We start from the raw sequence: 24,313 nt of genomic DNA, 5'->3' as shown, positions 1-24,313 counted from the left end.
CTTTAATTTCAAGCCCTACCCAACAGCGCAGTAAAATGCTTTAATTTCAAGTCCTACCCAACAGCACAGTAAAATGCTTTAATTTCAAGCCCTACCCAACAGCACAGTAAAATGCTTTAATTTCAAGCCCTACCCAACAGCACAGTAAAATGCTTTAATTTCAAGCCCTACCCAACAGCACAGTAAAATGCTTTAATTTCAAGCCCTACCCAACAGCACAGTAAAATGCTTTAATTTCAAGCCCTACCCAACAGCACAGTAAAATGCTTTAATTTCAAGCCCTACCCAACAGTGCAGTATTCAATATTTAAAAAAAACAGTAGAAATAAGAAATAAAACAGGAAGCTATATACAAGGTAAATGTACAATGTGCAAGGATACTGGAGTGTTTGTACATGTAGGGAGGGAGTAGGAGAAAGTGACTGGTAGCAGGATAAATAATCAAGTATGGCAGCAGCATATGTGGTGAGCTTGGTGGTGAGTGTGTGTGTGTGTGTGTGTGTGTGTGTGTGTGTGTGTGTGTGTGTGTGTGTGTGTGTGTGTGTGTGTGTGTGTGTGTGTGTGTGTGTGTGTGTGTGTGTGTGTGTGTGTGTGTGTGTGTGTGCACAAGAGTGTCATGTAAACAGGGCTGAAAAGTGACTGGTAGCAGGAATATATAAACACAATGGTAATATACTAATGATAGAATATACAGTGCCTTCGGAAAGTATTCAGACCCCTTTACTTTTTCCACATTTTGTTACTTTACAGCCTTATTCTAAAATGGATAACATGTATTTGTTTCCTCATCAATCTACACACAACACCCCATAATGACGAAGTGAAAACAGGTTTTTAGAAAGGTTAGCAAATGTACTAATAATTAAAAAAATAGAACTACCTTTTTTCCATAAGTGTTCAGGCCCTTTGCTATGAGACTTGAAATTGAGCTCCGGTGCCTCCTGTTTCCATTGATCATCCTTGAGATGTTTCTACAACTTGATTGGAGTCTACCTGTGGTAAATTCAATTGATTGGGCACACACCTGTCTATATAAGGTTCCACAGTTGACAGTGCATGTCAGAGCAAAAACCAAGCCATGAGGTCGAAGGAATTGTCCTTAAACCCCGAGAGAGGATTTTGTCGAGGCACAGATCTGGGGAAGGGTACCAAAACATTTATCCAGCATTGAAGGTTCACAAGAACACAGTGGCCTCCATCATTATTAAATGGAAGAAGTTTGGAACCACCAAGACTCTTCCTAGAGCCGGCCGCCCAGCCAAACATGAGACGGGCCTTGGTCAGGGAGGTGACCAAGAACCCAATGGTCACTCTGACAGAGCTCCAGTGTTCCTCTGTGGAGATAGAAGAATCTTCCAGAAGGACAACCATCTCTGCAGCACTCCACCAATCAGGTCTTTATGGTAGTGGCCAAATGGAATCTACTCCTCAGTAAAAGGCACATAACAGCCTGCTTGGAGTTTGCTAAAAGACACCCAAAGACTCTCAGACCATGAGAAACAAGATTCTCTGGTCTGATGAAACCAAGATTGAACTCTTTGGCCTGAATGCCAGGCATTACGTCTGGAGGAAACCTGGCACCATCCCTACGGTAAAGCATGGTGTTGCAGCATCATGCTGTGGGGATGTTTTTCAGCGGCAGTGACTGGGAGACTAGTCAGGATCGAGGCAAAGATGAACGGATGAAAGTACAGAGAGATCCTTGATGAAAACCTGCTCCAGAGCACTAAGGACCTCAGACTGGAGTGAAGGTTCACTTTCCAACTGGACAACGACCCTAAGCACACAGCCGAGACAATGCAGAAGTGGCTTCGGGTCAAGTCTCTGAATGTACTTGAGTGGTCCTGCCAGAGCCCAGACTTGAACCCGATCGAACATCTCTGGAGAGACCTGAAAATAGCTGTGCAGCAACGCTCCCCATCCAACGTGACAGAGCTTGAGAGGATCTGCAGAGAAGAATGGGAGAAACTCCCCAAATACAGGTGTGCCAAGCTTGTAGCATCATACATATTTGCACACATTTCTGAAAACCTGTTTTTGCTTTGTCATTATGGGGTATGGTGTGTAGAGGAGTCTGAATACTTTCCAAATGCAGTGACCAGTAGCATGAGAAATAGATAAAATACTAATGGTAATCAATAATCACTGAACAGCAGTGCAGTGGTAGTAATAAATAAATAATAATTTGAGTAATCAATAATCATATCTTGCTATTGTTTCTTCTACCTCTCTTATTATAACATCAGGCCTGGCTCTCATGTTTTTAGGTTATTCTAAAATAACTTTTTTGAATAACTTATCGATATCCGATAATCGTAATATTGCCCAACCCTAGCTGGAACAATTAACACGGCTGAAACAGAGCGAAACACAGACTACATGGACACAGCTGAAACACAGACTACATGGATACAGCTGAAACACAGACTACATGGCTACAACTGAAACAGACTACATGGATACAACTGAAACACAGACTACATGGATACAGCTGAAACACAGACTACATGGATACAGCTGAAACACAGACCACATGGACACGGCTGAAACACAGACTACATGGATACAACTGAAACACAGACTACATGGATACAGCTGAAAGACAGACTACATGGATACAGCTGAAACACAGACTACATGGATACAACTGAAACAGACTACATGGACACAACTGAAACAGACTACATGGATACAACTGAAACAGCCTACATGGACACAACTGAAACAGCCTACATGGACACAACTGAAACAGACTACATGGATACAACTGAAACAGACTACATGGATACAGCTGAAACAGACTACATGGATACAGCTGAAACACAGACTACATGGATACAACTGAAACACAGACTACATGGATACAGCTGAAACACAGCCTACATGGATACAGCTGTAACACAGACTACATGGATACAACTGAAACACAGACTACATGGATACAACTGAAACTCAGACTGCATGTCTCCGTATTATTGCACCAACTCTGCAGATTTTCCTGTTGGATTCCAATAATAACCAATAACCTGACCCCCATCAGAACTCTCCCTGGCCTGCAGTATGAATAACCATGTGCCAATACAGTCTGCTTTGTTAAATAAGGTCATTTGCATGTAAAAGGACCCATGAGTACCAATATGTGAAGTTTTATTTGGTGTGAAATGAAAGCTAAGAATCTGGAATTTTCCATCCTAAAAATGAGAACTAATTAAAGGCTTTGATTTCTAGACAAACAGATGGAAAAGGGATATTGAAAAACATCTACCAGAAAAAGTCTTAAAACGTATCAGAAATACATCAAAACACATTAATGTTGACGTAAAGACCACTGCCAACTAAAACCAACACTATACACTAAGTGTACAAAACATTAGGAACACCTTCCTACTATTGAGTTGCACCCCCCCCCCCCCCCGCCTTGCCGTCAGAACAGCCTCAATTCGTCAGGGCATGGACTCTACAAGGTGAGGAAAGCGTTCCACAGGGATGCTAGTCCATGTTGACCCCAGTTCTTCCCACAGTTGTGTCAAGTTGGCTGGATGTCCTTTGGGTGGTGGACCATTCTTAATACACACAGGAAAATGTAACCCAGCAGCGTTACAGTTCTTGACATAGTCAAACTGGTGCGCCTGGCACCATACCCCGTTCAAAGGAACTTCAATCTGAATGGCACACATACACTATCCACGTCTGGGGCTGCAGGTAGCCTTGTGGTTGGGCCAGTAACCGGAAGGTTGCTGGATAGAATCCACGAGCTGACAAGGCAGTTAACCCACTGTTCCATGGCTGTCATTGTAAATAAGAATTTGTTCTTAATAATTATTAACTGACTTGCCTAGTTAAATAAAGGTTAAATGTCTCAAGGCTTATAAAATCCTTCTTTAACCTGTCTCCTCCCCTTCATCTACACTGATTGAAGTGGATTTAACAAGTGACATCAATAAGGGCTCATAGCTTTCACCTGGACAGTCTGTCTCATTGAAAGAGCAGAGTACAGTAGAGTGCAGTTCAGTAGAGCTCAGAACTGTAATATTATACTGTGATGTGCTGTAATGTCCAAACTTGTGAAATATAGACATCTATGATTGGTATAGATTTGGTCCGGTCTGGACCAATCAAATGTGGTCTTGTTTGGGGGCGGAGCTCATTAGAATAATAGCCAGTGTGTACAATAGTACCCAGACATTCAAAAGAGCATATTAAATGTCTCTACCTTTATGCACCTATTCAGGATACATCACCATGAAGAGAATGATGTTCCTAAATGGTTCATTTCTGTCTAGTACAGATCAAGGACCCATGATGTCATTCTGTTACCGTCATTATGTTACCGGGTGTTGATCCACTTCACTTACTGTAGTTCAATAACCAAACTAAATGTTTTCTAACTCAATGTGTCATGTCATAGCTGTCACCCCATTCTTTTTTGGTGACATCTTTGAATGTGAATTCAAAGTTGAAGAAGATTTGTGTGTAATTGTGTTACTGAGATATACTGGACTGATCCTAAATGTGTTTCAGTAACATGTTTAGTGGTAATTGTTTAAAGTAGACTTCTGCATATGGGTGTATGGTTTGTTCAACTTTGCAATCAATGGTTTTTGATTAAGATACATTTTAAAGTGAAAAAGCGAGCCTCAGCATCACCCTGTTACCGTGGAATCGCCCGTAACCATGTGTCTGGTAGCCAATAGCAGTATGCTTTGTGGGTATCTTGCCAATAGCAGTATGTTTGTGTGCCTTTAGCCAATAGCAGTATGCTTTGTGTGCCTTTAGCCAATACCAGTATGCTTTGTGTACCTTTAGCCAATAGCAGTATGCTTTGTGGGTATCTTGCCAATAGCAGTATGTTTGTGTGCCTTTAGCCAATAGCAGTATGCTTTGTGTGCCTTTAGCCAATACCAGTATGCTTTGTGTGCCTTTAGCCAATAGCAGTATGCTTTGTGTACCTTTAGGCAATAGCAGTATGCTTTGTGTGCCTTTAGCCAATAGCAGTTTGTTTGTGTGCCTTTAGCCAATAGCAGTATGTTTGTGTGCCTTTAGCCAATAGCAGTATGTTTGTGTACCTTTAGCCAATAGCAGTATGTTTGTGTGCCTTTAGCCAATAGCAGTATGTTTGTGTACCTTTAGCCAATAGCAGTATGTTTGTGTGCCTTTAGCTAATAGTAGTATGCTTTGTGTGCCTTTAGCCAATAGCAGTATGCTTTGTGTACCTTTAGCCAATAGCAGTATGCTTTGTGTGCCTTTAGCCAATAGCAGTATGCTTTGTGTGCCTTTAGCCAATAGCAGTATGCTTTGTGTACCTTTAGCCAATAGCAGTATGTTTGTGTGCCTTTAGCCAATAGCAGTATGTTTGTGTGCCTTTAGCTAATAGTAGTATGCTTTGTGTGCCTTTAGCCAATAGCAGTATGCTTTGTGTACCTTTAGCCAATAGCAGTATGCTTTGTGTGCCTTTAGCCAATAGCAGTATGCTTTGTGTACCTTTAGCAAATAGCAGTATGCTTTGTGTACCTTTAGCCAATAGCAGTATGCTTTGTGTACCTTTAGCCAATAGCAGTATGCTTTGTGTACCTTTAGCCAATAGTAGTATGCTTTGTGCACCTTTAGCCAATAGCAGTATGCTTTGTGCACCTTTAGCCAATAGCAGTATGCTTTGTGTGCCTTTAGCCAATAGCAGTATGCTTTGTGTGCCTTTAGCCAATAGCAGTATGCTTTGTGTACCTTTAGCCAATAGCAGTATGCTTTGTGTGCCTTTAGCCAATAGCAGTATGCTTTGTGTGCCTTTAGCCAATAGCAGTATGCTTTGTGTACCTTTAGCCAATAGCAGTATGCTTTGTGTACCTTTAGCCAATAGCAGTATGCTTTGTGTACCTTTAGCCAATAGCAGTATGCTTTGTGTGCCTTTAGCCAATAGCAGTATGTTTGTGTGCCTTTAGCCAATAGCAGTATGTTTGTGTGCCTTTAGCCAATAGCAGTATGTTTGTGTGCCTTTAGCCAATAGCAGTATGCTTTGTGTGCCTTTAGCCAATAGCAGTATGCTTTGTGTACCTTTAGCAAATAGCAGTATGCTTTGTGTGCCTTTAGCCAATACCAGTATGCTTTGTGTGCCTTTAGCCAATAGCAGTATGCTTTGTGTACCTTTAGGCAATAGCAGTATGCTTTGTGTGCCTTTAGCCAATAGCAGTTTGTTTGTGTGCCTTTAGCCAATAGCAGTATGTTTGTGTGCCTTTAGCCAATAGCAGTATGTTTGTGTACCTTTAGCCAATAGCAGTATGTTTGTGTGCCTTTAGCCAATAGCAGTATGTTTGTGTACCTTTAGCCAATAGCAGTATGTTTGTGTGCCTTTAGCTAATAGTAGTATGCTTTGTGTGCCTTTAGCCAATAGCAGTATGCTTTGTGTACCTTTAGCCAATAGCAGTATGCTTTGTGTGCCTTTAGCCAATAGCAGTATGCTTTGTGTGCCTTTAGCCAATAGCAGTATGCTTTGTGTACCTTTAGCCAATAGCAGTATGTTTGTGTGCCTTTAGCCAATAGCAGTATGTTTGTGTGCCTTTAGCTAATAGTAGTATGCTTTGTGTGCCTTTAGCCAATAGCAGTATGCTTTGTGTACCTTTAGCCAATAGCAGTATGCTTTGTGTGCCTTTAGCCAATAGCAGTATGCTTTGTGTACCTTTAGCAAATAGCAGTATGCTTTGTGTACCTTTAGCCAATAGCAGTATGCTTTGTGTACCTTTAGCCAATAGCAGTATGCTTTGTGTACCTTTAGCCAATAGTAGTATGCTTTGTGCACCTTTAGCCAATAGCAGTATGCTTTGTGCACCTTTAGCCAATAGCAGTATGCTTTGTGTGCCTTTAGCCAATAGCAGTATGCTTTGTGTGCCTTTAGCCAATAGCAGTATGCTTTGTGTACCTTTAGCCAATAGCAGTATGCTTTGTGTGCCTTTAGCCAATAGCAGTATGCTTTGTGTGCCTTTAGCCAATAGCAGTATGCTTTGTGTACCTTTAGCCAATAGCAGTATGCTTTGTGTGCCTTTAGCCAATAGCAGTATGTTTGTGTGCCTTTAGCCAATAGCAGTATGCTTTGTGTGCCTTTAGCCAATAGCAGTATGCTTTGTGTGCCTTTAGCCAATAGCAGTATGCTTTGTGTGCCTTTAGCCAATAGCAGTATGCTTTGTGTACCTTTAGCCAATAGCAGTATGCTTTGTGTGCCTTTAGCCAATAGCAGTATGTTTGTGTACCTTTAGCCAATAGCAGTATGCTTTGTGTACCTTTAGCCAATAGCAGTATGCTTTGTGTACCTTTAGCCAATAGCAGTATGTTTGTGTACCTTTAGCCAATAGCAGTATGTTGTGTACCTTTAGCCAATAGCAGTATGCTTTGTGTACCTTTAGCCAATAGCAGTATGCTTTGTGTACCTTTAGCCAATAGCAGTATGCTTTGTGTACCTTTAGCCAATAGCAGTATGCTTTGTGTACCTTTAGCCAATAGCAGTATGCTTTGTGTACCTTTAGCCAATAGCAGTATGCTTTGTGTGCCTTTAGCCAATAGCAGTATGCTTTGTGTACCTTTAGCCAATAGCAGTATGTTTGTGTACCTTTAGCCAATAGCAGTATGTTTGTGTACCTTTAGCCAATAGCAGTATGCTTTGTGTGCCTTTAGCCAATAGCAGTATGTTTGTGTACCTTTAGCCAATAGCAGTATGTTTGTGTACCTTTAGCCAATAGCAGTATGTTTGTGTACCTTTAGCCAATAGCAGTATGCTTTGTGTGCCTTTAGCCAATAGCAGTATGCTTTGTGTACCTTTAGCCAATAGCAGTATGTTTGTGTAACTTTAGCCAATAGCAGTATGTTTGTGTACCTTTAGCCAATAGCAGTATGCTTTGTGTGCCTTTAGCCAATAGCAGTATGTTTGTGTACCTTTAGCCAATAGCAGTATGCTTTGTGTACCTTTAGCCAATAGCAGTATGTTTGTGTACCTTTAGCCAATAGCAGTATGCTTTGTGTACCTTTAGCCAATAGCAGTATGTTTGTGTACCTTTAGCCAATAGCAGTATGTTTGTGTACCTTTAGCCAATATCAGTATGCTTTGTGTACCTTTAGCCAATAGCAGTATGCTTTGTGTACCTTTAGCCAATAGCAGTATGCTTTGTGTACCTTTAGCCAATAGCAGTATGTTTGTGTACCTTTAGCCAATAGCAGTATGCTTTGTGTACCTTTAGCCAATAGCAGTATGTTTGTGTACCTTTAGCCAATAGCAGTATGTTTGTGTACCTTTAGCCAATAGCAGTATGCTTTGTGTACCTTTAGCCAATAGCAGTATGTTTGTGTACCTTTAGCCAATAGCAGTATGCTTTGTGTACCTTTAGCCAATAGCAGTATGTTTGTGTACCTTTAGCCAATAGCAGTATGCTTTGTGTACCTTTAGCCAATAGCAGTATGCTTTGTGTACCTTTAGCCAATAGCAGTATGCTTTGTGTACCTTTAGCCAATAGCAGTATGCTTTGTGTACCTTTAGCCAATAGCAGTATGTTTTGTGTACCTTTAGCCAATAGCAGTATGCTTTGTGTACCTTTAGCCAATAGCAGTATGTTTGTGTACCTTTAGCCAATAGCAGTATGTTTGTGTACCTTTAGCCAATAGCAGTATGCTTTGTGTGCCTTTAGCCAATAGCAGTATGCTTTGTGTACCTTTAGCCAATAGCAGTATGTTTGTGTACCTTTAGCCAATAGCAGTATGCTTTGTGTACCTTTAGCAAATAGCAGTATGCTTTGTGTACCTTTAGCCAATAGCAGTATGTTTGTGTACCTTTAGCCAATAGCAGTATGTTTGTGTACCTTTAGCCAATAGCAGTATGCTTTGTGTGCCTTTAGCCAATAGCAGTATGCTTTGTGTACCTTTAGCCAATAGCAGTATGTTTGTGTACCTTTAGCCAATAGCAGTATGCTTTGTGTACCTTTAGCCAATAGCAGTATGTTTGTGTACCTTTAGCCAATAGCAGTATGCTTTGTGTGCCTTTAGCCAATAGCAGTATGCTTTGTGTACCTTTAGCCAATAGCAGTATGTTTGTGTACCTTTAGCCAATAGCAGTATGCTTTGTGTACCTTTAGCCAATAGCAGTATGTTTGTGTGCCTTTAGCCAATAGCAGTATGTTTGTGTACCTTTAGCCAATAGCAGTATGCTTTGTGTACCTTTAGCCAATAGCAGTATGTTTGACTACAGTACATTGGGAAAGTAATCACTTCAGACCCCATGACTTTTTCTGGATTTTGTTATGTTACAGCCTTATTCTAAAATGGATTAAATTGGGGGGTTTTCCCCCTCATCAATCTACACACAACACCCCATAATGATAAAGCAATTGTATAACATTTTTTTAAGGGAAATATCACATGTACATTGGGCCGCAGAGTGAAGGAAAAGCAGTCAACAAGTGATCTGCATACGTGGGAACTCCGAGAGATTGACTTCCTCCCTGCTTGTGTTTATGAGAGGTAGTGACATGTTGAATGCACCGATCTGTCTGTTTGAACTACTGGCCCACAGCTCGGACACCCATGCATACCCCACAAGACATGCCACCAGAGGTCTGTTTAAACTACTAACACACAGCTCAGACACCCATGAATACCCCACAAGACATGCCACCAGAGGTCTGTTTAAACTACTAACACACAGCTCAGACACCCATGAATACCCCACAAGACATGCCACCAGAGGTCTGTTTAAACTACTAACACACAGCTCAGACACCCATGAATACCCCACAAGACATGCCACCAGAGGTCTGTTTAAACTACTAACACACAGCTCAGACACCCATGCATACCCCACAAGACATGCCAGAGGTCTGTTTAAACTACTAACACACAGCTCAGACACCCATGCATACCCCACAAGACATGCCAGAGGTCTGTTTAAACTACTAACACACAGCTCAGACACCCATGCATACCCCACAAGACATGCCTCCAGAGGTCTGTTTAAACTACTAACACACAGCTCAGACACCCATGCATACCCCACAAGACATGCCACCAGAGGTCTGTTTAAACTACTAACACACAGCTCAGACACCCATGCATACCCCACAAGACATGCCACCAGAGGTCTGTTTAAACTACTAACACACAGCTCAGACACCCATGAATACCCCACAAGACATGCCACCAGAGGTCTGTTTAAACTACTAACACACAGCTCAGACACCCATGAATACCCCACAAGACATGCCACCAGAGGTCTGTTTAAACTACTAACACACAGCTCAGACACCCATGCATACCCCACAAGACATGCCACCAGAGGTCTGTTTAAACTACTAACACACAGCTCAGACACCCATGCATACCCCACAAGACATGCCACCAGAGGTCTGTTTAAACTACTAACACACAGCTCAGACACCCATGCATACCCCACAAGACATGCCACCAGAGGTCTCTTCACAGTCCCAAGTCCAGAACAGACTATGGGAGGCGCACAGTTCTACATAGAACCATGACTACATGGAAGTCGATTCTACATCAGGCAACTGATGCAAACAGTCAAATCAGATGTAGAAAACAGATAAAAATACACCTTATGGAAGAGCGGGGACTTTGAAGAGACACACAACGGTACAGACACACGCATACGCACACAAGCGCTAGCACGCACTCTCCACTCACGTACACAAGGTACGCTATGAAATAACACATATGGAATCATGTAGTAACCAAACAAGTTGTAAACAAATCTAATTATATTATAGATTTGAGATTGTTCAAATTAACCACCCTTTGCCTTGACACTCTTGGCATTCTAAAATAAATAAAGAAAATCCCTAGGTGTGTTCAAACTTTTGACTGGTACTGTACATTGTAATATTGTTGAATGGTGATTTTATACATTTTGTATTGTAGATATGTAGTGGTGTAATAATGTTATATGACGTACTGTTTAGAGGTCGGCCGATTAAATCTGAATGGCCGATTAATTAGGGCCGATTTCAAGTTTTCATAACAATTGGAAATCGGTATTTTTGGACACCGATGTTTTTTTTGTGTTTTTTTTACAACTTTATTCAACGAGGCAAGTCAGTTAAGACTTAAGTTCTTATTTTCAATGACAGCCATGGAACAGTGGGTTAACTGCAGGGGCAGAACGGCAGAGTTTTACCTTGTCAGCTCGGGGATTCAATCTTGCAACCTTAATGATAACTAGTCCAACGCTCTAACCACCTGATTACATTGCACTCCACAAGGAGACTGCCTGTTATGCGAATGCAGTAGAAGCCAAGGTAAGTTGCTAGCTAGCATTAAACCTATCTTATAAAAAAACAATCAATCATAATCACTAGTTAACTACACATGGTTGATGATATTACTAGTTTATCTAGCGTGTCCTGCATTGCATATAATCGATGCGGTGCATATCATTGCGCCAATGTGTACCTAACCATGAACAACAATGCCTTTCTTAAAATCAATACACAGAAGTATATATTTTTAAACCTGCATATTTAGCTAAAAGTAATTAGCAGGCAATATTAACCAGGTGAAATTGTGTCACTTCTCTTGCGTTCATTGCACGCAGAGTCAGGGTATATGCAACAGTTTGGGCTGCCTGGCTCATTGCAAACTAATTTGCCTGAATTTTATGTAATTGTGACATAACATTGAAGGTTGTGTAATGTAACAAGAATATTTAGACTTATGGATGCCACCCGTTTGATAAAATACCGAACGGTTCCGTATTTCACTGAAATAATAAACGTTTTGTTCTCTTCCCCTGAACAAAGCAGAACCCACCGTTCCTAGACCGTCATTGAAAATCGGTGTCCAACAATAACGTTTTCCGATTGTTATGAAAACTTGAAATTGGCCCTAATTAATCGGCCATTCCGATTAATCGGTCGACCTCTACTTTAGACCGCTGCGCCACTCGGGAGTCACTCGAGTGGCACACTGCTGCTATTCGCTGTTTCTTATCGATGCATAGTCACTTTACCCCTATCTAGATGTACAAACTACCTCGACTACCCCCACCAGCACACTGACTCAGTACCGGTACCCCCTGTATATACCCATATAACTCCCCTATAACTCTATTTCTCAAACTGCATTGTTATTTTATTGTGTTCATTTTTATTTAATCTTTTACTTCAGTTTATTTAGTAAATATTTTCTTAACTCTATTTCTTGAAATGCATTGTTGGTTGAGGGCTTGTAAGTAAGCATATCACTGTAAGGTCTACATCTGTTGTATTCGGCGCATGTGACAAATAAAATTAGATTTAACAGCAGCGGAGAGAGAGAGGGACAGCTGTGGATAGGGACAGCATGGGGAGAGGGAGAGGGAGAGGGACAGCTGTGGATAGGGACAGCATGGGGAGAGGGAGAGGGACAGCTGTGGATAGGGACAGCATGGGGAGAGGGAGAGGGACAGCTGTGGATAGGGACAGCATGGGGAGAGGGACAGCAGGGGAGTGGGAGAGGGACAGCAGGGGGAGAGGGACAGCATGGGGCGAGGGAGAGGGACAGCAGGGGGAGAGGGACAGCTGTGGATAGGGACAGCAGGGGGAGAGGGAGAGGGACAGCTGTGGATAGGGACAGCATGGGGAGAGGGAGAGGGACTGCTGTGGATAGGGACAGCATGGGGAGAGGGAGAGGGACAGCTGTGGATAGGGACAGCATGGGGAGAGGGAGAGGGACAGCTGTGGATAGGGACAGCATGGGGAGAGGGACAGCAGGGGAGTGGGAGAGGGACAGCAGGGGGAGAGGGACAGTATGGGGCGAGGGAGAGGGACAGCTGTGGATAGGGACAGCAGGAGGAGAGGGAGAGGGACAGCTGTGGATAGGGACAGCATGGGGAGATGAACAGCTGTGGATAGGGACAGCAGGGGGAGATGGACAGCTGTGGATAGGGACAGCATAGGGAGAGGGACAGCAGGGGAGAGGGACAGCATGGGAGAAGGCCAGCAGGGGAGAGGGACAGCAGGGGGGGAGAGGGCCAGCAGGGGAGAGGGACAGCTGTGGATAGGAACAGCAGGGAAGAGGGACAGCATGGGGAGAGGGACAGCAAGGGATAGGGACAGCAGGGGGGAGGGACAGCAGGGGGAGAGGGACAGCAAGGGAGAGGGACAGCAGGGGAGAGGGACAGCTGTGGATAGGGACAGCATGGGGAGAGGGAGAGGGACAGCTGTGGATAGGGACAGCATGGGGAGAGGGAGAGGGACAGCTGTGGATAGGGACAGCATGGGGAGAGGGACAGCAGGGGAGTGGGAGAGGGACAGCAGGGGGAGAGGGACAGTATGGGGCGAGGGAGAGGGAAAGCTGTGGATAGGGACAGCAGGAGGAGAGGGAGAGAGACAGCTGTGGATAGGGACAGCAGGGGAGAGGGCCAGCAGGGGAGAGGAACAGCAGGGGAGAGGGAGAGCTGTGGATAGGAACAGCAGGGGATAGGGACAGCTTTGGGAGAGGGACAGCAGGGTAGAGGGACAGCAGGTGGAGAGGGACAGCTGTGGATAGGGACAGCAGGGGAGAGGGACAGCTGTGGATATGGACAGTGGGGGGAGAGGGAGAGGGAGAGGGACAGCTGTGGATAGGGACAGCAGGGGAGAGGAACAGCAGGGGAGAGGAACAGCAGGGGAGAGGAACAGCAGGGGGTAAGGGACAGCAGAGGGAGAGGGACATCAGGGGGAGAGGGACAGCTTTGGGAGAGGGACAGCAGGGGAGAGGGCCAGCAGGGGAGAGGGACAGCAGGGGGAAAGGGACAGCAGAGGGAGAGGGACATCAGGGGGAGAGGGACAGCAGGGGAGAGGGACAGCAGGGGGAGAGGGCCAGCAGGGGGAGAGGGCCAGCAGGGGGAGAGGGACAGCAGGGGAGAGGGACAGCAGGGGGGAGGGACAGCAGAGGGAGAGGGACAGCAGGGGGAGAGAGACAGCAGGGGGAGAAGAACAGCAGGGGAGAGGGAGAGGGAGAGCTGTGGATAGGGATAGCATGGGGAGAGGGAGAGGGACAGTTGTGGATCGGGACAGCATGGGGTGAAGGACAGCAGGGAAGTGGGAGAGGGACAGCAGGGGAGAGGGACAGCAAGGGAGAGGGAGAGGGACAGCTGTGGATAGGGACAGCATGGGGTGAGGGACAGCAGGGAAGTGTGAGAGGGACAGCAGGGGAGAGGGACAGCAAGGGAGAGGGACAGCAAGGGAGAGGGACAGCAAGGGAAGAGGGACAGCAGGAGAAGATGGACAGCAGGGGGAGAGGGACAGCATGGGAAGAGGGACAGCAAGGGAGAGGGACAGCAGGGGGAGAGGGACAGCATGGGAAGAGGGACAACAGGGGAGAGGGACAGCAGGGGAGAGGGACAGCTGTGGATAGGGACAGCAGGGGGAGAGTGACAGCTGTGGATAGGGACAGCATGGGGAGAGGGAGAGTAACAGCTGTGGATAGGGACAGCATGGGGAGAGGGAGAGGGACAGCAGGGGGAGAGGGAGAGGGACAGCAGGGGGAGAGGGACAGCAGGGGGAGAGGGACAGCTGTGGATAGGGACAGCATGGGGAGAGGAAGAGGGACAGCTGTGGATAGGGACAGCATGGGGAGAGGGAGAGGGACAGCTGTGGATAGGGACAGCAGGGGAGAGGGCCAGCAGGGGAGAGGGACAGCTGTGGATAGGGACAACATGGGGAGAGGGAGAGGGACAGCTGTGGATAGGGACAGCAGGGGAAGAGGGAGAGAGACAGCTGTGGATAGGGACAGCAGGGGGAAAGGGACAGCAGAGGGAGAGGGACATCAGGGGGAGAGGGACAGCTTTGGGAGAGGGACAGCAGGGGAGAGGGCCAGCAGGGGAGAGGGACAGCAGGGGGAAAGGGACAGCAGAGGGAGAGGGACATCAGGGGGAGAGGGACAGCAGGGGAGAGGGACAGCAGGGGGAGAGGGCCAGCAGGGGGAGAGGGCCAGCAGGGGGAGAGGGACAGCAGGGGAGAGGGACAGCAGGGGGGAGGGACAGCAGAGGGAGAGGGACAGCAGGGGGAGAGAGACAGCAGGGGGAGAAGAACAGCAGGGGAGAGGGAGAGGGAGAGCTGTGGATAGGGACAGCATGGGGAGAGGGAGAGGGACAGTTGTGGATCGGGACAGCATGGGGTGAAGGACAGCAGGGAAGTGGGAGAGGGACAGCAGGGGAGAGGGACAGCATGGGGTGAGGGACAGCAGGGAAGTGTGAGAGGGACAGCAGGGGAGAGGGACAGCAAGGGAGAGGGACAGCAAGGGAGAGGGACAGCAAGGGAAGAGGGACAGCAGGAGAAGATGGACAGCAGGGGGAGAGGGACAGCATGGGAAGAGGGACAGCAAGGGAGAGGGACAGCAGGGGGAGAGGGACAGCATGGGAAGAGGGACAACAGGGGAGAGGGACAGCTGTGGATAGGGACAGCAGGGGGAGAGTGACAGCTGTGGATAGGGACAGCATGGGGAGAGGGAGAGTAACAGCTGTGGATAGGGACAGCATGGGGAGAGGGAGAGGGACAGCAGGGGGAGAGGGAGAGGGACAGCAGGGGGAGAGGGACAGCAGGGGGAGAGGGACAGCTGTGGATAGGGACAGCATGGGGAGAGGAAGAGGGACAGCTGTGGATAGGGACAGCAGGGGGAGAGGGAGAGGGACAGCTGTGGATAGGGACAGCAGGGGAGAGGGCCATCAGGGGAGAGGGACAGCTGTGGATAGGGACAACATGGGGAGAGGGAGAGGGACAGCTGTGGATAGGGACAGCAGGGGAAGAGGGAGAGAGACAGCTGTGGATAGGGACAGCAGGGGAGAGGGCCAGCGGGGGAGAGGAACAGCAGGGGATAGGGACAGCAGGTGGAGAGGGACAGCTGTGGATAGGGACAGCAGGGGAGAGGGCCAGCAGGGGAGAGGGACAGCAGGGGGAGAGGGACAGCAGGCGGAGAGGGACAGCATGGGGAGAGGGAGAGTGACAGCTGTGGATATGGACAGCATGGGGAGAGGGAGAGGGACAGCTGTGGATAGGGACAGCATGGGGAGAGGGAGAGGGACATCTGTGGATAGGGACAGCAGGGGAGAGGGCCAGCAGGGGAGAGGGACAGCTGTGGATATGGACAGCGGGGGGAGAGGGAGAGGGACATCTGTGGATAGGGACAGCAGGGGAAGAGGGAGAGAGACAGCTGTGGATAGGGACAGCAGGGGAGAGGGCCAGCAGGGGAGAGGAACAGCAGGGGAGAAGGACAGCTGTGGATAGGAACAGCAGGGGATAGGGACAGCTTTGGGAGAGGGACAGCAGGGTAGAGGGACAGCAGGTGGAGAGGGACAGCTTTGGATAGGGACAGCATGGGGAGAGCGACAGCAGGGGGAGAGGGCCAGCAGGGGGAGAGGGACAGCAGGGGAGAGGGACAGCAGGGGAGAGGGACAACATGGGGAGAGGGACAGCAGGGGGAGAGGGACAGCTGTGAATAGGGACAGCATGGGAAGAGTGACAGCAGGGCAGAGGGACAGCATGGTGAGAGGGACAGCAGGGGAGAGGGACAGCATGGTGAGAGGGACAGCAGGGGAGAGGGACAGCATGGTGAGAGGGACAGCATGGTGAGAGGGACAGCAGGGGAGAGGGACAGCATGGTGAGAGGGTCAGCAGAGGAGAGGGACAGCAGGGGAGAGGGACAGCATGGTGAGAGGGACAGCAGGGGAGAGGGACAGCTGTGGATAGGGAAAGCATGGGAGAGGGACAGGCAGGTATAAATACAGTTATAAGTATGCATCCTACCAGGCTGGTACACTCTATATACAGCTATAAGTATGCACCCTACCTGGCTGGTACACTATATATACAGCTATAAGTATGCACCCTTCCAGGCTGGTACACTATATATACAAAGGTATGTGGACAACCCTTCAAATTAGTGGATTTGGCTATTTCAGCGATATCCGTTGCTGACAGGTGTATAAAATTGAGCACACCACCATGCAATCTCCATAGACAAACATTGGCAGTAGAATGGCCTTACTGAAGAGCTCAGGGACTTTCAACATGCACCGTCATATGATGCCACCTTTCCAACAAGTCAGTTCGTCAGATTTAGAGCCTCCCCGTCAACTGTAAGTGCTGTCATTGTGAAGTGAAAACGACTAGGAGCAACAACGGCTCAGCCGCAAAGTGTTAGGCCACACAAGCTCACAGAACGAGACCGCCGAGTGCCGTAGCACGTAAAAATTGTCTGTCCTCAGTTGCAGCAGTCACTACCGAACTGCCTCTGGAAGCAACGTCAGCACAATAACTATGTCGGGAGCTTCATGAAATGGGTTTTTCAAGGCCGAGCAGCCGCACACAAGCCTAAGATCACCATGCGCAATGCCAAGCGTCGGCTGGAGTGATGAATTACGCTTCACCATCTGGCAGTCCGAAAAATGAATCTGGGTTTGGCAGATGCCAGGAGAACACTACCTGCCTGAATGCATAGTGCAAACTGTAAAGTTTGGTGGAGGAATAATTGTCTGGAGCTGTTTTTCATGGTTCAGGCCCCTTAGTTCCAGTGAAGGGAAATGTTAACGCTACAGCATACAATGACATTCTAGACGATTCTGTGCTTCCAACTTTGTGGCAACAGTTTGGGGAAGGCCCTTTCCTGTTTCAGCATGACAATGCCCCTCTGCACAAAGCGAGGTCCATACAGAAATGGACTGACCTGCACAGAGCCCTGACCTCAACCCCATCGAACACCTTTGGGATGAATTTGAAAGCCGACTGCGTGCCAGGCCTAATCACCCAACATCAGTGCTCGACCTCACTAATGCTCGTGGCTGAATGGAAGCAAGTCCCTGCAGCAATATTCCAACATCTAGTGGAAAGCCTTCCCAGAAGAGTGGAGACTGTTATAGCAGCAATGTTCCAACATCTAGTGGAAAGCCTTCCCAGAAGAGTGGAGGCTGTTATAGCAGCAATGTTCCAACATCTAATGGAAAGCCTTCCCAGAAGAGTGGAGGCTGTTTTAGCAGCAATGGGGGGACCAACTCCATATTAAAGCCTTCCTAGAAGAGTGGAGGCTGTTATAGCAGCAAAGGGGGACCAACTCCATATTAATGGCCATGATTTTGTAATGAGAAGTTCGACCAGGAGCTGGCCATGTACTGTATGTCGGCTTGATGCATAGTTTTCTAATACAGTAATAAAGTAGTGTAATGGCAAACCCCTAGAATGAAGCGGGAATAATGGAGACCGTTTGGGTTATTAGGCTCCTGGATTCAGCAGTGTCAACCCAGGGACAATTTCAAATGAGCCATCATCAGGCTACGACAGACAGCCTCCATAAACACAACGTCAAAGCCAAGATTACTGCTAGACCTGAATTACTTTGAATATTTCTCGTATCGGCCAGGTTTCGTGATATTCACACGAATAATAACGCATGGCTCAACTGACATGGATGATTGGAGATAAGATGTGTTACCCGCGTTCAGCCGATGAGACATTGTAGCAGGCAGCGTAGTACTGAATGACACATTGTAGTCTTGCACCAAAGGGTTAATGTTAACGCGCGTAAATATCTTCTTCTGATTTGAAAACGCCTGTTGGCCATAAGTGATCGAAAAAGAAAGTGATCGATCAGTGACGGATGATTGTCCTGCATTGGGCAATTAAACGTACAAAGGACATCGTAAAAACATTTAAAATAAAGCAAAAGACGTGGCAGACTTCCATTATTATCGGCGGGCTAAACTGATGAACCTGGCTTGCTGATACACTTGAGAAAATAGAATTGGTTTCAAATTCATGGTGTGAAAATCTTCAAGCATTTCGATCGTTTTACAGAGAAAATGTAGACAGCAACCCCGCACTGCAACGTCTATCAATGGGCAGTTATTCAAAGTGCCTGGCTGGAGGGCAGCGGGCTATTGTCAGCTACGACTCCTCTTTTCTCAGGGCTTTTATAACGTCGACAAACAATAAAACAATAGACATAAAACACCATAGTACTGCCCGGTTTAACGGCGGGACAAGCTAAACATGATGTAGATTGAAATGTGTAGCCTCGTTACTGTCCGATCGAGACACCCACTGTTCTGCTCTGTCCTACAATGTTACTGTAGCCACCCACATGAGATAGAGCTGGAAACACACTCTGAAAATACTACGAAATCATACAAACACACCTTCATATTTAGATGACTATATTGTTCACTAAATGTTGTGGTGCTATTCACAAAAATGTCACAACCGACTCATCTATTTTTAACTCCGCCTTCTTCAAGCGGCCTCGCGCTTCTGGCAATTCAGATGTCGACAAAGAATGTGCAACATACTGTCAAATGGTCAAATGATCCTACAAAACACAACGTGGACGGACAAAAAAACATCCACAATATATTCAAGCAATTACCTTCCGTGAAACCAGTCCTTGCATGCGTCACATTCGATCATAAACTGGGTAACGTCGTACGGTAATCTGCAGATGCAATATACTGGTACAGTCGCCATGTTAGATCATTGACAACAACGTCGGATAGGAGGGAGAGAGACGGGGCAGCAGCAACTCTACTGCAACAAAATGCAATATGAAGATCTTCCACAAGCCGATGCTAGCCAGTTCCGCTGGACATTAAATTACATCCACAAGTCCATCATCCACTGATCTTGCATTAAGTTGGTTATCGTCCTGATTTAGCACAGAGGTCGATAATGTTCCTGAAGTGCATCATTGTTTTCCTGCCCCCTGGTGCCTGTAGTATCCAGCCACTCATAAACCAACATAAAATGTATCCTCGTTGCATTGTAATATCTGTTACGTCAGCGTTCGTCCTCGATGGCTCGCATCAGATGAATGAATGTCATTAACGGAGCAGCCGTTTCAGCCGGCATCCCGGGACCTTCCAAACCGACAAGCTCGAGCTTTGGTTTTTGTCGGTAGAAATCGAGCAACCGGAATCGAACAATTTACCGATTCTTTACCTGATCAAATACAGATCGTTTCCGTATCACCGCGAGACATGATGATGGAGATGAAATGCCAACAGTTCTGATTACAATCCTCCTATAACCTACATGTGTCTTTTATCATATCAATCTGTTTGATGTATTAATAACATAGGAATTAATACATATGAATATCACATCTACTCTTGATTTCGGACTAAAGAAGAGCAGGAGCTGTCTTTTTCCAAGTCGGTCCATTAAACTATGTTCCCCGAAATTCACAAATGACATTATGCTATAGAGATCTCCTGATTATTTACTCTTAATTAAGGGTTTATACACATTTTCATGACTATTGTTATAGCCTAAAACTAAGCATTATTGACACTGTAAGGCTGCTGTGTCTGATCCCATGCAGACCTACCATCTCCTGTCGTTGTGCCCTTGATCAAGGCACTTCACCCCCCACAAAGTAGAACTGAACTGTTAGTCACATGTGGTCAACCCTCCATCTGAAGAGCTGCTGGCTGTGCAGGCTTGGCTTTTGATCCAGCGCTGAAACACCCAATTCTGCTTATCAAGGTCCTGTTGAGCAGCTGATGTTTAGGCTACAATGTGGTTAGAGCAGGGCAGGAACAAAAGCCTGCACACCCAGTAGCTATCCTGGAGGATGGTTGCCACCCTTGATATAAAGTATTACAACAACACAACCAAATACTTCTGTCTTCTAAAATGATTCCCTCATTTAATGACCAGGGATCACATGGAGAAGGCAGGCTACTTCAAAGCAGGTTATCTAACTAGACATGTTTATACAGTATCAGGCTCAAATATTCATGTTTTAGGGGAAATCTATGCACAGCAAGATATTTGTAAATTAGACTATTCTTAGAATGTGTTTTAATGTTGTCGCAGTTACATGGCTACTGTTTAATAGAGGGGGATCCCAGCTTTCCAATGGTACAGATTTATTTAGGCTGTGGAAAGGCGACAACGACATTAAAGCGTAATTAGCTATGGATAACCAGCGCTCCCTCTCCTCCGGTAATGACACACACAGACACGCGCTGAAGGGTCACCACGATAATGGCTGGTATGTATATTTTTAAGTGATTGATAATATTTTAAAGTGTGCCTTTATGAATGACATAAACAATTATTTTGACTTTTCATGACCTCAGAACAGCGTATCTTGTACATTCATGCTGGCGCCTTTTCAATCAGCGCAATCTGGAACAGTCTACTGTCACGCATAGATTCACAGACTAGCTGCAAATAAATGTGAACAAAACGGAATCAGGAAACTACATTGTTATTCAATGCAGATCCCGCCTTCATTCTGCTTTGATCAACCTTTTTTTGCCTCCGTTTGTGAATCTGTGACGGTGATAGGCTACTTTCCTTTATAGAGGAGCTGGTACGCAATTACTCAAAAAAATTTAAACCGTGTTAAATTAAAGTTTCAATATTCGAACCTTCAAACTTCAATAGCTCACGAACAATTTGATCTACATGTCTCAGGTTAGGCTCCCTATGAAGGAAAATAAGTATTTTCCCAATTCCGAACCGAGTTTCATAATCACACGGCAACGATTTAGGCAGCCTGGCGGACCTTCAACTCAACTATTTAGGGACTGTCCACAAAGTGCATGATCACAATATGCAAACTTCAATAGCTCTTCAACCACATGACTTAGCAACCTCATTTCAATTGTCCATTATTCCTTACTTGCTGACGCACGTGTGCGTCCGTGTGCCCCATCTAGCACAAGTTGATTTTGTTCACCCACACCAGACATTATCAGGACATGCAGGTTGAAATATCAAAACAAACTCTGAATCAATTATATTAATTTGGGGACAGGTCGAAAACATTAAACATTTATGTCAATTTAGCTAGCTAGCTTGCTATTGCAAGCTAATTTGTCCTGGGATATAAACATTGGGTTGTTATTTTACCTGAAATGCACAAGGTCAACGACTCCAACAATTAATCCACAGATAAAACGATAAAACAAATTTGTTTCTCATCATCTCTCCTCCTACCTTCCGGCTTCTTTTTCTTCTTTGGACTTTATATGGCAGTTGGCAACCAACTTTACGGTGTATTACCACAAAGATGAACTGAGTGTGGACCTCAGCTCATCTTTCAATCACCGTGCCTTGTTTTTACACTGTTGCTACTCTCTGTATATTATCTATGCACAGTCACTTTACAAATGACCTCAACTAACCTGTACCCATTGACTCGGTACCATATGTGCCTTGTTTTTACACTGTTGCTACTCTCTGTATATTATCTATGCACAGTCACTTTACAAATGACCTCAACTAACCTGTACCCATTGACTCGGTACCATATGTATATAGCCTTGTTTTTACACTGTTGCTACTCTCTGTATATTATCTATGCACAGTCACTTTACAAATGACCTCAACTAACCTGTACCCATTGACTCGGTACCATATGTATATGTGCCTTGTTTTTACACTGTTGCTACTCTCTGTATATTATCTATGCACAGTCACTTTACAAATGACCTCAACTAACCTGTACCCATTGACTCGGTACCATATGTATATAGCCTTGTTTTTCTTATTTTCTTGTGTGTATTTTATTATCTTTTTGTCATATTTTCTTAACTCTTTTTCTAGAACTGCGTTGTAGGTTAACGGCTTGTAAGTAAGCATTTCACGGTAAGGTCTACAAACTAGTCACCTTTTTGAATGCAAAATAGGTGATTTACGTGATTCGTGACGATCCGATGAGAAAAGTTTGGGAGGGATCAATACTGTCTGTAAGGGAACGAGGGATGCGCGTTTGTATGGAAGGCAAAGAGGTTCAAATCGTCTTACCCAGACACGTCTTAAATTATAATTTTTCACTTGCTTTTTTCAAGTGTGAAATGTCATTGTTGTACATGTGCTTTTTCACCTGTCCAATGTGTTTGCAGGTGATTAGAACGCTTGTTATGGTCATTTTTTAAACAAGTTCATTACACCTGTTCAGTGTTCATTACACCTGTTCAGTGTTCATTACACCTGTTCATTACACCTGTTCATTACACCTGTTCAGTGTTCATTACACCTGTTCATTACACCTGTTCAGTGTTCATTACACCTGTTCATTACACCTGTTCAGTGTTCATTACACCTGTTCATTACACCTGTTCAGTGTTCATTACACCTGTTCATTACACCTGTTCAGTGTTCATTACACCTGTTCATTACACCTGTTCAGTGTTCATTACACCTGTTCAGTGTTCATTACACCTGTTCATTACACCTGTTCAGTGTTCATTTACACCTGTTCAGTGTTCATTACACCTGTTCATTACACCTGTCAGTGTTCATTACACCTGTTCATTACACCTGTTCATTATTACACCTGTTCATTACACCTGTTCAGTGTTCATTACACCTGTTCATTACACCTGTTCAGTGTTCATTACACCTGTGCATTACACCTGTTCAGTGTTCATTACACCTGTTCAGTGTTCATTACACCTGTTCAGTGTTCATTACACCTGTTCATTACACCTGTTCAGTGTTCATTACACCTGTTCAGTGTTCATTACACCTGTTCATTACACCTGTTCAGTGTTCATTACACCTGTTCATTACACCTGTTCATTACACCTGTTCATTACACCTGTTCATTACACCTGTTCAGTGTTCATTACACCTGTTCATTACACCTGTTCATTACACCTGTTAATTACACCTGTACAGTGTTCATTACACCTGTTCAGTGTTCATGACACTTGTTCATTACACCTGTTCATTACACCTGTTCAGTGTTCATTACACCAGTTCAGTGTTCATTACACCTGTTCATTACACCTGTTCAGTGTTCATTACGGCTGTTCATTACACATGTTCAGTGTTCATTACACCTGTTCAGTGTTCATTACACCTGTTCATTACACCTGTTCAGTGTTCATTACGGCTGTTCATTACACATGTTCAGTGTTCATTACACCTGTTCAGTGTTCATTACACCTGTTCAGTGTTCATTACGGCTGTTCATTACACATGTTCAGTGTTCATTACACCTGTTCAGTGTTCATTACACCTGTTCATTACACCTGTTCAGTGTTCATTACGGCTGTTCATTACACATGTTCAGTGTTCATTACACCTGTTCAGTGTTCGCTACACCTGTTCATTACACCTGTTCATTACACATGTTCAGTGTTCATTACACCTGTTCAGTGTTCACTACACCTATTCATAACACCTGTACATTACACCTGTTCAGTGTTCATTACACCTGTCCATTACACCTGTTCAGCGTTCATTACATCTGTTCATTACACCTGTTCAGTGTTCATTACACCTGTTCATTACACCTGTTCAGTGTTCATTACACCAGTTAATTACACATGTTCAGTGTTCATTACACCTGTTCATTACACCTGTTC

General features: G+C 45.4%; 1 protein-coding gene across 1 annotated transcript in view; it reads right to left on the bottom strand.

Moving 5' to 3' along the window:
- LOC109884347 (lysine-specific demethylase phf2-like) overlaps positions 1-19,773 on the bottom strand; it is a 185,350-nt gene extending 165,577 nt beyond the window's left edge. The window contains 1 exon segment of the mRNA XM_031831395.1: positions 19,357-19,773. Coding sequence (XP_031687255.1) covers positions 19,357-19,454 — 98 coding nt within the window. The 5' untranslated portion in view covers positions 19,455-19,773.
- Positions 19,774-24,313: the final 4,540 nt, after the last annotated feature.

This window comes from Oncorhynchus kisutch, linkage group LG1 (assembly GCF_002021735.2).
Source record: "Oncorhynchus kisutch isolate 150728-3 linkage group LG1, Okis_V2, whole genome shotgun sequence".
Lineage (NCBI taxonomy): Eukaryota > Metazoa > Chordata > Actinopteri > Salmoniformes > Salmonidae > Oncorhynchus > Oncorhynchus kisutch.
Note: the sequence above shows the minus strand (reverse complement) of the source record. Positions and strands in the feature narration are given on the sequence as shown.